Below are 14,625 nucleotides of genomic sequence, written 5' to 3'. Positions count from 1 at the left end.
TTTTATACAGTACACATTTTCCACATGTAATTAAGTAATGGAGAGTGAGTTGTTATACGTGACATTTAATTTTCGATAGTGGGGGAAGGTATGACAAGAGCTGCAGGCAAGATCATTAATCTCCTTGGATCCCTGCACTGCCAAATACAGCAATTCATTCTTTCTTGTATTAATATAGCTCTCCTCCTGTACTTAAAATTATAGCACTTGTGTAGAGGGGATATGTTGAATAGGAAAATCCACAGAATTGAATGTGTGCTACATAGTAAGAATTCATGATTGTAAAATACATCTGGATTATCCACCATAGAATAATCTAGTATACTAAAGTCCATATGTGCTACAGACACAAGGACGTGATTATGGGATTGTCCAGGATCTAATGTGGGGACAAAGCGGGGGGGGGGTAGTGATTCTGTAAGTCATGTATACACAGCAGCAAGTTGCTAATTTTCACTAATGACTCATAGACCTCTTGTGAACTACAGATCAATTAGTATATGAATAAATACAAGTGTTAAAAGCGTATGACAAGGACGTGATCACACAAATGTACATCACTACAGACTAAAGGCCCCTGTTAATTACAATGTTGCCTGCAGCACATTTTAACAGCTTTCTGTGATTACTGCTAATCATACTCCCAAATCTGTGGCCAGTTCCCATTTTTATTTCGATTGTCAATAAATTTGGAAAAGAGCTGCTGAGGTATAGAAGCCAAAAATTTCTCTATGATGGAAATGCACCGAGCATCCATTAATTTCAACTAAGGAAGGAGGGATTAGCAAATAGAAGCACTAACTATAAAGAAATACAATTTCTAAATATCAGTGTTTAAGGTAACATTATACAGCGTAAGTTATGCAGCTTAAAGGAAGTGTAATTGCACCTGTTGTGCTGGGATGATTTAAGTATTAACCTCCTGACACTTGATAGGAAACCAGTACTTACCTGCTTTAGGATTTGGTTCCGAAATAGGCACAACTAGGGTTCTGATACCAGTAGTCTGAAAGAGGTAACCTACAGGCAGGGGTGTATATAAAGGAGTGATGAAGTAGATAATCAGCCTGCAGGACAGAGGATGATGTGCTGGATAGCACTGAAAATGCACAGGTTGCCACACATAAATAGGTCACCAATCCGCCATTATACCCCCACTGGTGATATACACAGTGCATGAAATATTTTTCTTTTTTTGATTTCCTTAAGTGTTTTAAATTCTGACACTATTTGATGCTACTCATCCCAGTAAAATCTATTATAACATATTTTATTGACATGGGGATTACTTCATGTTAATTAGATTTTTCTTTATATATTCTTTCATCAAACGGTATTCTACTCCTTCTTAGAATACCAGGCCATCACTTAAAAGGAGGAGGAGGAGGGGTGTCTTTCTGGCTTAGCTGGTGGAGCGTGCAACTCCTGGGCTGTCACGGCCCTGAGTTTAAGCCCCAGGTGGGTGTAGAGCTGGGAAGAAAAAAAAAAAGGGGCGGGGGAGAAGGAGAAGCAGCAGCAGACACAGAACAACAGAGATGTTTTAGGTAGGCTATGTCCATGTCTCTTATTTTAACATTTATTAGAAATGATTTACATAATACCTGTAGCTATCTCTTCTAATGATTTTTAAAAGTTTTTAATTAAATTCTAGTTAGTTAACATACAGTGCAATACTGGTTTCAGGAGTAGAATTCAGTGATTCATCACTTATCTACAATATCCAATGCTCTATCTTTTCTAGTGTTTAACCATTATGATGTTAATTAAAATTGTTAAACTGTGAATGTGCTTCACTTAAAAAAATACTCAAGATTCTGGAATGAGAATGCCTGGGTGGCTCAGTGGCTTAAAGCCTCTGCCTTCAGCTCAGATCATGATCCCAAGGTCATGAGATCGAGCCCCGCATCGGGCTCTCTGCTCAGCAGGAAGCATGCCTCTCCCTCTCTCTTCGGCCTGCCTCTCTGCCTACTTGTGATCTCTGTCAAATAAATAAATAAAATCTTAAAAAAAAAAAAAGATTCTGGAATGAGACCAAATATATGGACAGGAGTACTTTATCTTTTTCCCTCTCTTTCCTTCTCCCTAACTTCTGTAACCTCCTTCTCTCTCTCCCTCCCTTTTCAGGCCACTACCATCATCATCTTCATCATCACACTGCAAACATTGGTGAGCCCATACCATCAGGCAATTTATACATAGTAACACATTAGACAATCTATGAAATAGCTATAAATATCTATCTATATATTTAAGCACTTGACTTAAAAAAAAAGATTTATTTATTTATTTGAGAGAAAGAGAGCGAGATTGTGAGAGAATGCTCAAGCAGATGCCCCACTGAGCTAGGAGCCGAGCTCGGAGCCTGACGTGGGGATTGATCCCAAGACCCTGAGATCATGACTTGAGCTGAAATCAAGAGCTGGCTGCTTAAGCTGACTGAGCTGCCCAGGCGCCCTGAGGTAACTATATCATCCGCATACTGCCTCTCAGGAAACTGCACAAGCTCACACACTTGGGGTATTCTAGAGTCAGGTTTCAGGAGATAGGGTGAATCTAGGGTTTCCTGTCTTAATCACTAAGCCTCAGAGTTCAAGCTTGCTTTAGAAAAGAATTTGTCACTTAGGTAAGAGCTCTCAGGCTCTCAGTCAGATGAATATTCCTTCCCTTATGGAAACTGAAGCATTAATAAAACGTTGGCAGACAAATTACCAGATACGTATCTACTGAATCAAACAAAAGGTTGTTAGCAGTGCATACATCTGTCTTGATGCAATTTAAACTCGTTTTTCTTTACACAGTCTCAAAATGGATGATAATAGACTATGCAAAAATCACACCTGCATCTTATTTTATGTTTACAAAGGAAGCCAGAAAAACTTTCCCCAGCTTAGATTATTTGGGAAAGTACTGAGAGGGACTTAAGTATGAGAAATTTTGTAAAATAATGAATTATTTTTTATCCATATGTATCTTTTTTTCTATGTATCTTTAAGTCCACAAAATAAATAAAACTAACTTACTATGATTGTTGCCTTTGGAGAATAAATTATCTGGAACTGATTAGAAGGAGCTGAAAGGCAATTTATTCAATAAAGCTTTCTGAATGCGGACTATGTGTTTAGGCACTACAATTTAACGACCGTGCAAGAAAGGTTCATAATTAGATTACATATTTGGAATGTACATTGATACCTCTAAGTTGCTTCAAATCCCTTCCAGTAAATAAGTATTCTGTGGTATCCTCAATCATGCTTACACTATTAATTTACTGAACAAGTGATTTCCTTGATTCTGATCTCTTCTGAATGATCAAAATTGAAATCATCAGACACTAAATTAATAGGGCTTCATTACTATTATTAAAATTCTCCTCAGCTTTCTCTTCTGTATTCTAGATAATTTCAAATCATGTACCCTTTCTTCCTTGAAGGAGGAGGGTTCTATTTCCTAACTACTTAATTGCGTGGATGGTTTTCTTTGGATCCCATCCAATTTTCTTTTTGCTCTTTAAAATGGGATGGCCTCATATGGGTGAAGAGGTGAGAGCAACGTTAAGGACGCACCTGCAGCAGTTGCCCCCATGTGCTGAGGGTGAAGCACACACACTGGTGGGTGCTGTGGGTGCCCGCTTACGGAACCCTCACATGACTCTCTGCAAGGTGTTCAAGCCGGCGGGCATTTCTGTCCATGGGGGACACATTCATTGCTTTGAGTGGCTGACCTTTCCTCAAGTCTGTTCATGTTTTCAGCATCTAACTCTAATTTTGTAATTTCTGGCAACAGGAAGGGCAGAGAAACCCAAAAAGGAGATGAGGACTTCAAGGTGAGTGAGCAAGAGGAGGCTGTCTTAACACACAAGACTGAGAAGGAGAAAGGATTCTCCTTTTGGAAAAAAGAGTAAAAACCTGGAAATCCAGGAAGGACCACAGGGTGGGAGAGAGGTTACTAATGCAGGATCTCCTTAGGAGCAAAGCAGCAACAACACCCTGCAAGCTGAAATGATGGCATGGGAAAGGGTACATCAGTCACCTACATTAGTGCCCACATCTGGGAATGAGACTAACCCTGAAGCCCAGGGGTCCCTAAGAATGGATAGGTCTTAATGACAGGTAACCAGTCACAGTAGGAAGAAGAATGATCTGTCATGAAACACCAGCCAACACCCTTTCAGCCTCCACTCTATGTGAGAGGGTGTGTTCAACATCAACATTTCAAATTTTTTGCATATCACAATGAATGAGGTAGGTGCTTTATTACTCTCATTTTACAGCTGTTATCTGAGACTCAGAAGGAAAATTAAACCAGAGCAACAGTTAATGGACAGGGTTAGTTACATTATTTAATGAAATTCAGATTCATCAGCCACTTTGGTCCAATAAAAGGAATGAGACATTCCATTGATGATGAGGCAACAATAGCTACCACCAGTGGGAATTCCAAAGTCTGACTTATTTATGCCAGAAGGATGCAGTCAGGTAGCAGGTAGGGTAAGGGAAAATGTGGAAACGCAAACATACCACACAACTCTAAACCTCACATCTGATCCCCTCTGGATTTCTCACCAGCACTCTTACTATGAAGTTCCTAAAATGTCCTGGGTTCTGTTTTCCTGCCTATTCCTTGATGGAGACATCAATGAGTCAGCAAATATACCACATGTTGGTGACAGAAGGAAACTAGAAGGTTCTACTGAGGGGACGATCAGCTCCAGGAAGGGAAGAAATTTAAAAAACTGAATACAAATACCAACCTCAACCACTAATTACATCATATCAAATGTAAACAACAAGAAAACCTCAAAATTGAGACAATTTATGCTTTCCTTAAAGTGACAGTTAAAAAAGGAAAATGTATTTTTAGAATATGGTGATTTTGTTAGACAAACCAAAGACAAGACAGTGTTACAAAATAATAGCAACTTCAGAAGAGATCTTCGATTTTAGAAAACCACACATTTATCTATCTTACCTGATGAAAACCAGCTTGACCTTTGATGGGGCGGTCTTAATAATGGCAGATGCATTTTGGTGACTTCTTCCATACAGGATCTGATTATTTATCTATTTGGGAAAAAATAAAGTGTACTTGTAAAAATGCAATATGTATACTTTGTATAAAAATAATATATATTATATATTACTAATAGATATTATATTAATAATATAAAAATAAATGTATTTATTTGTACATTCATGCAAACAGATGGGCATATACTTGGAATTAAACAATGAAGTCCATTCATTTTTAAGTGGTTCCATGTAGGACTCTACAATGCTAAAAATCTTCATAGTCTTTGTAGTACGATTCAAATACTAATTCTAAACAGCTATTAACATCTCTTAAATTCGGTTTTGAGAGCAGTTAATAAAGAATATAGAGTTCTTGACTCTTGCTAAACTTCAAGAAAGCAGTAGTTGAGCTAAATGCAAAAACCTTACGGCAGATATATTTCCTACAGCTTTTCCAGATTCCTAAAAGATGTAGAAAACAGACCAAGCTGTGGTATTCACCAGAGTTCTGGAGGGCCCATTAAACATGATTCTGTAAATGTGTCAAGGTTATTACATAGCATAAATTTTGTTACTCCAGAGGAGGTAGATATTATATTCCCATTTTAAATCAAATTTTAGATCAACTGCACAGAAACATTTTACTATACTCAATCAATGAGCCATCTGCTCTTATCTAAGATACGGTGGGATTTTTAACTTGATTGAACTCACCTAAATATGATCTAAAAACATTTGCACTCCAATTTTTTTCACTCCAGATTTTTCCACTGATACACTACGATGAGAGCAATAATCAATCTTTTATTTCACCCAACTAATAATAGCTCACACAGTTCTGGTTTTTCTCCTCCTGTCTCTTTAAGTAGTTAATGATCTATACTGTCCCAACATAACTGAGACCTTGAGATTGTCTGCTATTTAAGGGATAGCATAGTACACTTTATAAGGAAGCGTAAAAGGGGATTTCCAGTTTTTGTAATTTGCATTTGCCTGTCCTTGAAGTCTCTGAAATTTTGTGCTGGAGGACACACCTGGAAAAGGTTTTGGTCACAGCCAACATAATGAAAAAGTGTACGGAAACGAACACTTCACAGGATGGAGTTGTCTGAAATGAAGCTCATCCGTCATCTTGAAGGGGGTAAAGGGGGGCACACATCAAAGCCGCTGCAGAGACCAAACTGGAACCTCCTTCTCACTACGCCCCTCACTCTACCAGCTTCTGTATTCACCAAAATAATCAACCTCCCAGAAACGCCCAGATCTGCACACTATTTCCCTGTGCCTCAGTCTTCACTCTTTTTAAGATTTGAGAAAGAGAAAGAGAGCATGTGCGCAAGAGTACGGTGGGGAGGGGCAGAAGGAGGGAGGGAGAGAATCCCTCAAGGGGACGGGACTCCACGCCCAGCATGGAGACTCCCATGGGGCTCCGTCCCATGACCCTGATATCAGGACCTGAGCCGAAACCAAGAGTTACCGCCCAGCAGACTGTGCCACCCAGGCATCCCCCGGTTTTCACTTCTTGAAAAGGAATCGAGGCATCTACCTCATAAAACTGTTGTGAGAATTACATGATAAGTGCCTTTAAATTTTATCTGTAATGACTTTAATACACAAATAATTTTTAATTTGGCGGTGTTCAAAATTATGCATCTTTTTTTGTTAAGGCTTGTACCTTTTTAATATCATGTACTTATTTTAAAAAAATTTTTCTGAAGATTTATTTATTTGACAGAGGAAGAGACAAGCAGAGGGAGCAGCAGAGGCAGAGGGAGAAGAAAGTCCCTGCTGAGCAGGGAGCCCATGTGCGGCTTGACCCCAGGACCCAAGGATCATGGCCTGAGCTGAAGGCAGCCGCCTAACCGACTAAGCCACCCAGGCGCCCCAATACCATGTATTTAAAGATGTGCCTGCCCTCTGGGTGATACTATAACAATGGACATTTGCCATTATACACATGTCTGATACCACAGAATGGAAACCACCAAGAGTGAACCCCAGTATAAGCTCTGGATTTGGTGATGATATCAGTGCAGGTTCATCAACTGTAACAAACATACCACTCTGGATGTTGGGAATCTAAAAGGGACAGATGGGAAATCTCTATACCTTCCTCTCAATTTCACTGCTCTAAATATATATGTATTTATATGTATATATTTTTTTGAAGCACCCTTTAAATTATGTTTTCTCCTAATACTTTCATGGTTTTAGTTGCCTCATATTTACATCTTCTTACCTAACATAGTTATAAGGCAAAAATGGTTAAATAAGTCATATAATTATTAAGATCAGTGTGAAAAAAAAAACTTAATGACATAGAAAATGCCCAAATGCACTAAGCAGCAAAACCTAGTTACAAAATAGTATGTCTGCCATGATCACTTTTTTTATAAACCATATTTCTCAATTTCTTTCATTTACAATGAACAAAAAAATGAGGAACTTTATATATTTGATTTTATTTTCATTTATTTGAGATAGAGACAGAGAGAGAGAGAGCAAGAGAGCATGAGCAGTGGGGAAGGGCAGAGGGAAAGGGAGACAGACTTCCCACCGAGTGGGGAGCCCAACATGGGCTCGATCCTAGGACCCTTAGATCATGACCTAAGCTGAAGGCAGATGCCCAACTGACTGAGTCACCCAGGTGCCCCATAAATAAGGAACTTTATATCACAAAATGAGATGGCACGTGGAATATGCCTGATTCAATGTCTGGCACTCAGATAATTATTTGCGAATGTCTTCCCCACTGTGTCTGACCAGTGCTTTCAGAAAGCAGAACTATTAAACCTTCCTGTCTTTGGGTTTTGGGGCACTAGATTTTAAAATGTTCTCTTGCACTTACAGCTCACCTTACGTGGTAAAGTCAATCCCTGTTAGGTGGTGAGCATCAGTGCAAGCACAGGGCATTTACTGAACTGAGCTCAACTTCTTAAGGCCAGGAACTATGTCCCCACCAGGTACTCGCCAGCCTGTCCTTCGAAACCTGCACACAGTGGCTCTCGGAGAGGACGGACTGGATCACAGAGCCCCGAATCCAAGTGATGTTTCCATTAATCAGCCACTAGTCTGCTTTCTCTGAGGTGGGCTCTAGCCTTCAAAGGGATTGAGGGTTTTTCTTTTTAAAGTCTTTTTTATTAGCAAAAGCTTGGATATACAGAAAATTAAGCTGTCCCATGTTTGTGGATAAGCCTGCTTTTTAGCTGTGATCTTCCATTTGGATAGAATAAAATGTATGGTCTTATTATTCTAAGAGGGAAAAATTACAGCCTGAATGAAGAACGTGGATCATTAATTTTAATTTATCTAAGAGTAAAAATCTACAGTTATGCCTTCCCGGTGCTGTTTGTGAATATTCAGGGGCTCTGGCTACAGAAAGGTAGAACAGCTTGCTTGCTGGGGATATTTCTTCCAGCACCAACAACTACGCCATCAACGGGGAGAGCAGCTGCTCTTGCCAGTGTTGGGAGGCCTCTGGAGAAACGCTGCTATGCGGCACAAGACTGGGAAGAGAACAAGAAACTCAGAGGAGAGCGGGGAGCCTGATGGAACTGGCGTAAATCAGAAAAGAAAATGCAGATCTCAGGATTTAAAAAATCTAAGACAAAGCCTCTCTTCTGAGCTCAGGAAGAACACATTCGCAGCTGCTGAGTTCCAAGACAGTGAGATCTCTTTTCTGTTTTTGTAGATCTTATTTAATATAAAACAGTTTCACCATTTAAATGAAAGGCACATATAGCTTCCCATGGCATAAGCAGTTTTTCTATTTCTTCATCACGAAAGGAAACACACTCCAGAGAAAATCAGAATATGATGCATTTTATGCACAATTAACGTCAGACTGTCCCTTTTTCTATTTCTGAGAAGCCGCTGTTCTCTGAGGGCACTTTTCTTTAAACACCAGATGTAGGACATCCTCTAAGTATAGCATAGGCAAAAAAGAAACCACTCTACACTTCCTCCAAGTCTTTCAGGTTAATTCTAATTAATAACAGCTACTATTTATCCAGGGCTTACTCTGTGCCAAACATTATGTTAAGCTCTTCAGGTACCGTATCTCATTTAAATCTCAGAGCAACCGGGGTATTATGGAATTCCAAAAGTTGAAGCAATTTGCCCTTGGTGATTCAGCTTTTGTTTAGAAGCCCACAGTCCTAAGAAACACCTAGAGGTCCCATTTGTATGATGCACATAAAAATCATATGATTTTGAAAGTCACCTTTATAAAGATGTCTGTTCTCTGAGTGGGAACAGGAGGATGTTGGTAACCTACCATCTTGGGTCCTAGAACTCTGAGGAGGATGTTGGTAACCTACCATCTTGGGTCCTAAAACTCTGAGATACAGAAGTCAGAATCAAAGCATTTCACCATAATGCAAAGAGGAAAAGCCCCCCCTAGTTGACTGGTAGGCTTTTCAAGTACTAAATGCAACATGGAATCCCTTAAGACTGTACTTTTCTCTTTGTGCAAACAAACTACAACCTGAATAATAATACTTAATACACGTTTTTTCATTGTACAGATATTGTGTATAGATTGATCACCATCTTAATTTTTTCCAACTCATGCCAAAGGAAGGTAATTAAAACATTTCATTTTCAGGCAAATACTGCTCCCATCTTTATAGAATATAAAATGATCATTCAGGTTATCTAGAAATTAGAAAAACGTTATCATTTTCTATTTACTTCCAGGAAGCTGAGAAGCAGAGAAGCGGCTTACCTAAAGTTTCTCCTTTCAATGGTGACTCAATGATATATAAAAAGAACAAAAAATTAATTAGATATGTCCTTATTTTTGACATTATTCCTGTTGGTGGGGAGAACTATCCTTAGTTCTGATTGGGTGTTCCCATTAATAGATAAATTATCTATATCTTAAAATCTGAGATCTACAACTCTTCTATTCAAGGATAACCATATATCCCTACTTCTGGGACAGTCCGGTTTGTGCATGTTGAGAGACACTTGTAATGATTCTCTACATCTTCTGTGAGTTTCTATGAGGTGGTCATATTCTGCGATGTGGATGTGAAGGTCCAGGAAAAGCCATCATTTCCTGAGGGCCCCTAGGCAACCTGATCTCCAAGTTCTAGGAGGGACACCCATACTACCACAAAAAATTCTCCCTTTTTTGGTTAAATTACCTTGAACTAATTTCTGTTCTTTGCCAGCAAAAAGTCTCCACCCAATTTCTCTGCCTGTATTTCTATTTATTTAATTTTTAGAAATTTTAAAATTTATTTCTGCCTGTATTTCTAAATATTAACTTATTTATTCAAGTGACATCCCTCTTTCTATCTCCTAAATCTTACATTCTCTCCGACACTTAATAATTTATCTTGGCACTCAGAGCAAAAAGAGAGAAAAAGAGAGGAAAAAGGCTTTCTGTCCAAAGGAGCATTATAAGCTCTTGAGCTACAATTCTGGTTTTCTTATCTGTGCTTGGCTTCTTCTCCTGATACTGACAAAAAGGGCTTCCTGAGCTCCTCCACACGGTCAGTTAACTTCAATTTCAGATCAATGATTCCTGGTCCCAGAAAGACACAAATATTTTATCATGGGTAAATTAGCTCACCTTTTCCTAAATTCTGAATTTCCAGTTCAATGAGGTGTCATTCAGGGACAAACAACAGCAGGTCTAGATACTGAAGATGATAGCCTCAAATGAGAAACCTCTGTTTCTATAAAACTCAGAAATCATATTATAATGGGTTTTCTATGGGATTCATATTTCCCTTCTGGGTTGATTTCTGCTACTGGAGTGGGAAGAAAAAATTCAGGAAACACTATTTTGAAGTAAAGCCTCTATATTTAGGTACCCAAAACAGGACATTTAATTGCATTATTTTATAGTCTGTAGAATTAGGGTTAATACAGTAAGATTTAGCAAAAATAAATGGATATAAATCCTTTTGTTATACTACATAAACTTTCACTTGAGGTCTTTAATGAGATTTGTTTCAATACAATTAATTATTCAAAAATATCTCTCCATTTTCCATAGTTCAACTGAACATGAATATAATAAATTTATGCTGGAGAGCAACTCAATTAAATTTATTCAAAAAACTTACAAAATTGGAAGTCAAAGTTAATTAACTTAAGCTGGGATTAGAGAAATTAATTATACAAAAACTAAAATTTAATTCAAGCAACAGATTTGCCTGACATTTGAATATCAAGTTATAATACAATACTCAACAACACCACCTCTGCCCATACTTTTATTAAAGTAGAAGTGTTTATTATGAAGAGTTGAGAAATTATTATTAAAAAACTGGGATGGGATTCAGGTAATTGGAACTTCTGATAATGAAATCTGAGAGTCCTTCTCCCTACTTTACTTTTAAATGTAGTCCATATTTTACATTTCATGATAATTGGATTTATACCTTAATTTTTTCTTTAATAAGCTCTTTTAATAAGTACAACATACATCCAGAAAAAAAAACACAAATAAGTATTTATAAGTTGATGAATCTTTTTATAGATAATTTAAAAAATAATTTTACTTATTTATTTGAGAGAGACCATGAGTTGGGGGAGGGGTTGAGGGGGAGGGAGAATCTCAAGGACTCCCTGCTGAGTGTGGAGGCTGATGTGGGGATCAATCTCATGACTCAGATCATGACCTGAGGCAAAATCAAGAGCCAGACACTTAACTGACTGAGCCACCCAGATGCCCCTATAGGTTAATTTTTAGTCGAACAATTTCACTGCTAAAAATTTATCCTAAAAGTTATCCTAAAAATCTGGGATCAAAAAAATGTCTGTCATGGCTATACTTATAATATTCCATTATGAGAAAAAATGGAAAAACCCTATAGTCATCAACAAAAGGTTTATTATATTTGCCATTGTTATGTTGATAAATGGAAAACTGTGGCATTAAAAGAAGGTGAAGGATGACACAGACCTAGATTCACTGCCATAAAAAGATAAAATTATTGAGTGAAAAAAGTAAATGATAAAATATCATGTTATCAATCACATTATTTTCATTTATGTAAAAGTTCTTAGTCTAAAGAAAGCTCTATGAGGGGGCACCTGGTGGCTCAGTCCTTAAGCCTCTGCCTTGGGCTCAGGTCATGATCCCAGGGTCCTGGGATTGAGCCCCGCACTGGGCTCCCTGCTCAGCAGAGCGCCTGCTTCTCCCTTTCCCACTCCCCCTGCTTGTGCTCCCTCTCTCACTGTGTCTCTCTCTGTCAAATAAACAGATAAAATCTTAAAAAAAAAATTAAAAAAAAAGAAAGCTCTATGAGTATTTACTAAATATCAACAATGATGATACCTCAAATCTGGTGGGATTTGAGGTGATTTCAAGTTTGTTTTTCTCTATTGATATTTTATTACTATTTTGTAATAACACCATTTAACAAATGCTTACAACATGTAAGGCACATGCATATACATGCATCTTAAATACATTATTTCACTTAAGTCTCACACATCAGTAGAGGAATGCATTATCACCTGATTATATAGACAGAAAAACTGAGGTGTAGTGTGTTTAAGGAATTTAACCAATATAAGTTATCTAGAACCAGTATTTATAGCCAGATCTGAGTCCAAAAGCCTTTCCTGTTAATGATTAGGAAACATTCTTTTTTTTTTTTTTTTGAAGATTTTGTTTATTTATTTGACAGAGAGAGCACAAGTAGGGAAAGTGGCAGAGGGAGAGAGAGAAGCAGGCTCCCCACTGAGCAAGGAGCCTGATGTAGGACTCGATCCCAGGACCCCAGGATCATGATCTGAGTTGAAGGCAGATGCTCAACCAACAGAGGCACCCAGGCATCCCAAGAAACATTCCTAACGGTATTTACCTGAGGTTAAAAAAAAACTCATAGGATAAGTAACTCATTCTTAATCCTGTGAAATTTTACATTCAATTAACAGCCTCACAAAATAGAAATTTCAGACTCAGAAATATTCTAAGACTCTAAAGAGTCTTAGACTCAGACTCTAAATATTCCATTTACTCATTACCTCAGCAGTCACCGTACGAGGATGAGGACAAAGGAATTTTTATACCATCGTTACCAAAGCTACCATGTAATGAGCACCAGGTATGTTCCAGATGCCAGATTCTCTGAATGGCACTTTAAATTTTTTTTTTTTTTTTTTTTTTTTTGGCAGACAGATCACAAGTAGGCAGAGAGGCAGGCAGAGAGAGAGAGGAGGAGGAGGCAGGCTCCCTGCTGAGCAGAGAGCCCGACGCGGGACCCGGTCCCAGGACCCTGGGATCATGACCTGAGCCGAAGGCAGAGGCTTTAACCACTGAGCCACCCAGGCGCCCTGAATGGCACTTTATAGGAATTACTTTATTCAGTCAGATATGGCTCCTGCACTCAAGCATCCTGTACTCTAGTGAGTGACCACAGTTTTAGATACAAAAAATTGCACTGCCATATGATGAATGTTGGCATAAAGCAAGAAGGGACTGTCTCTTCTGAAAGGAGTGGGTTGGTCTTGAGGCACAGAGAGAAACTCAGCAGGCACGGGGGTGGGGGGAGGTGAGCGGCAGGAAGAGCACCAGGACCAACGGAAAGCCTATGAAAAGATGGGCAGGTAGGAAACTGCGGGTCTCTTTCTAGGAACCACAGGGACTGGGGTATAGCTTTTGGGAGGGGATGCTGTGTGTTACAGGAGTAACCACGTCCTATTCAAAGAAGATCTTGTAGAAGATTATCTCTTTCCAAGAACCTTGGGCACTTTGCCCCCATGAAGAATGATGCTCACTTTCCAAACCACCATTTCAGTTTTGCAGGCAGGGGAGAAGGAGAACAGAGGGGCAGCAAGGCTATGGGACTGAACAGGGAAGAGGACTTAAACTCACGTGGAAACAATTTCATTCTAATGAAAAAAAACTTCTGAATAAATTGTCACATTAATCTTTTCCTCAGCAAGACAAAATAATACACATCAAGCTCCAATAATTTAATACTTTGGGCAAAGGAGCAAGTTTTAAGGATAGTTTAATGACGCAGTGCTGAAATGAGGTCTACAACTTCAATGTAATCTATTTCTTGTGAAGTACAATGTTCCCAAAGGAACACATTCATTTAAAAGGCTTAAGCGTGAGAGATTTATATTCGCTCAAACAAATCTAATTAAACTGAAATACCTTCTGCAGGCAAAGTAATAGTAATATGTAGCTCACATCTCTCTAAATTTGATATATTCAGAAAACAGGATGTTCTTTTGAATCCTAAATCCTGACAATTCTGAAAAATACTGACTTCAAGGAAGTGAGAGGAGACATACATTTATGTTTTGCTCTGATTATTAGTGTTTCTGTGAAAGTTGCCCCAATTGCTACAGGTTGGTTCACTTGATCAAAATGCCTTGGATAATTTCCTGTTACCTGCAGGGCATAAAAGGAGCGAATGGAGGCAGAAGTATAATCCACTTCTTAACAGCTCATTAATATTGCAAAGGAATCATGTTTTCCTAGGAGGCTAGGGCATTATAGCCCACCTCTCTTGGTGGTCTTGTTAGTCTCATAAGTGACTAGGACTCAGCTGACCACTGACCTGGAATTCCTTCTTCCAAGAACATCGGTACATGCTGTGAGTCAAGACTTCCCCCAAACTAGTGAGGCCCAGCTTCA

At 38.6% G+C, this 14,625-nt stretch overlaps 1 protein-coding gene across 1 annotated transcript in view; it reads right to left on the bottom strand.

The window, feature by feature from the left end:
- Positions 1-14,625, bottom strand: part of PATJ (PATJ crumbs cell polarity complex component) — a 362,302-nt gene that overhangs the window by 118,360 nt on the left and 229,317 nt on the right. The window contains exon 29 of the mRNA XM_032839752.1: positions 4,969-5,060. Within this exon, the coding sequence (XP_032695643.1) occupies positions 4,969-5,060 (92 nt within the window). The remainder of the gene's footprint in view (positions 1-4,968; positions 5,061-14,625) is intronic.

The sequence above is a fragment of the Lontra canadensis genome, unplaced genomic scaffold (assembly GCF_010015895.1).
Source record: "Lontra canadensis isolate GAN:19392208 unplaced genomic scaffold, GSC_riverotter_1.0 scaffold109, whole genome shotgun sequence".
In the NCBI taxonomy this organism is placed as follows: domain Eukaryota; kingdom Metazoa; phylum Chordata; class Mammalia; order Carnivora; family Mustelidae; genus Lontra; species Lontra canadensis.
This window is presented reverse-complemented; position numbering and strand designations above follow the sequence as displayed.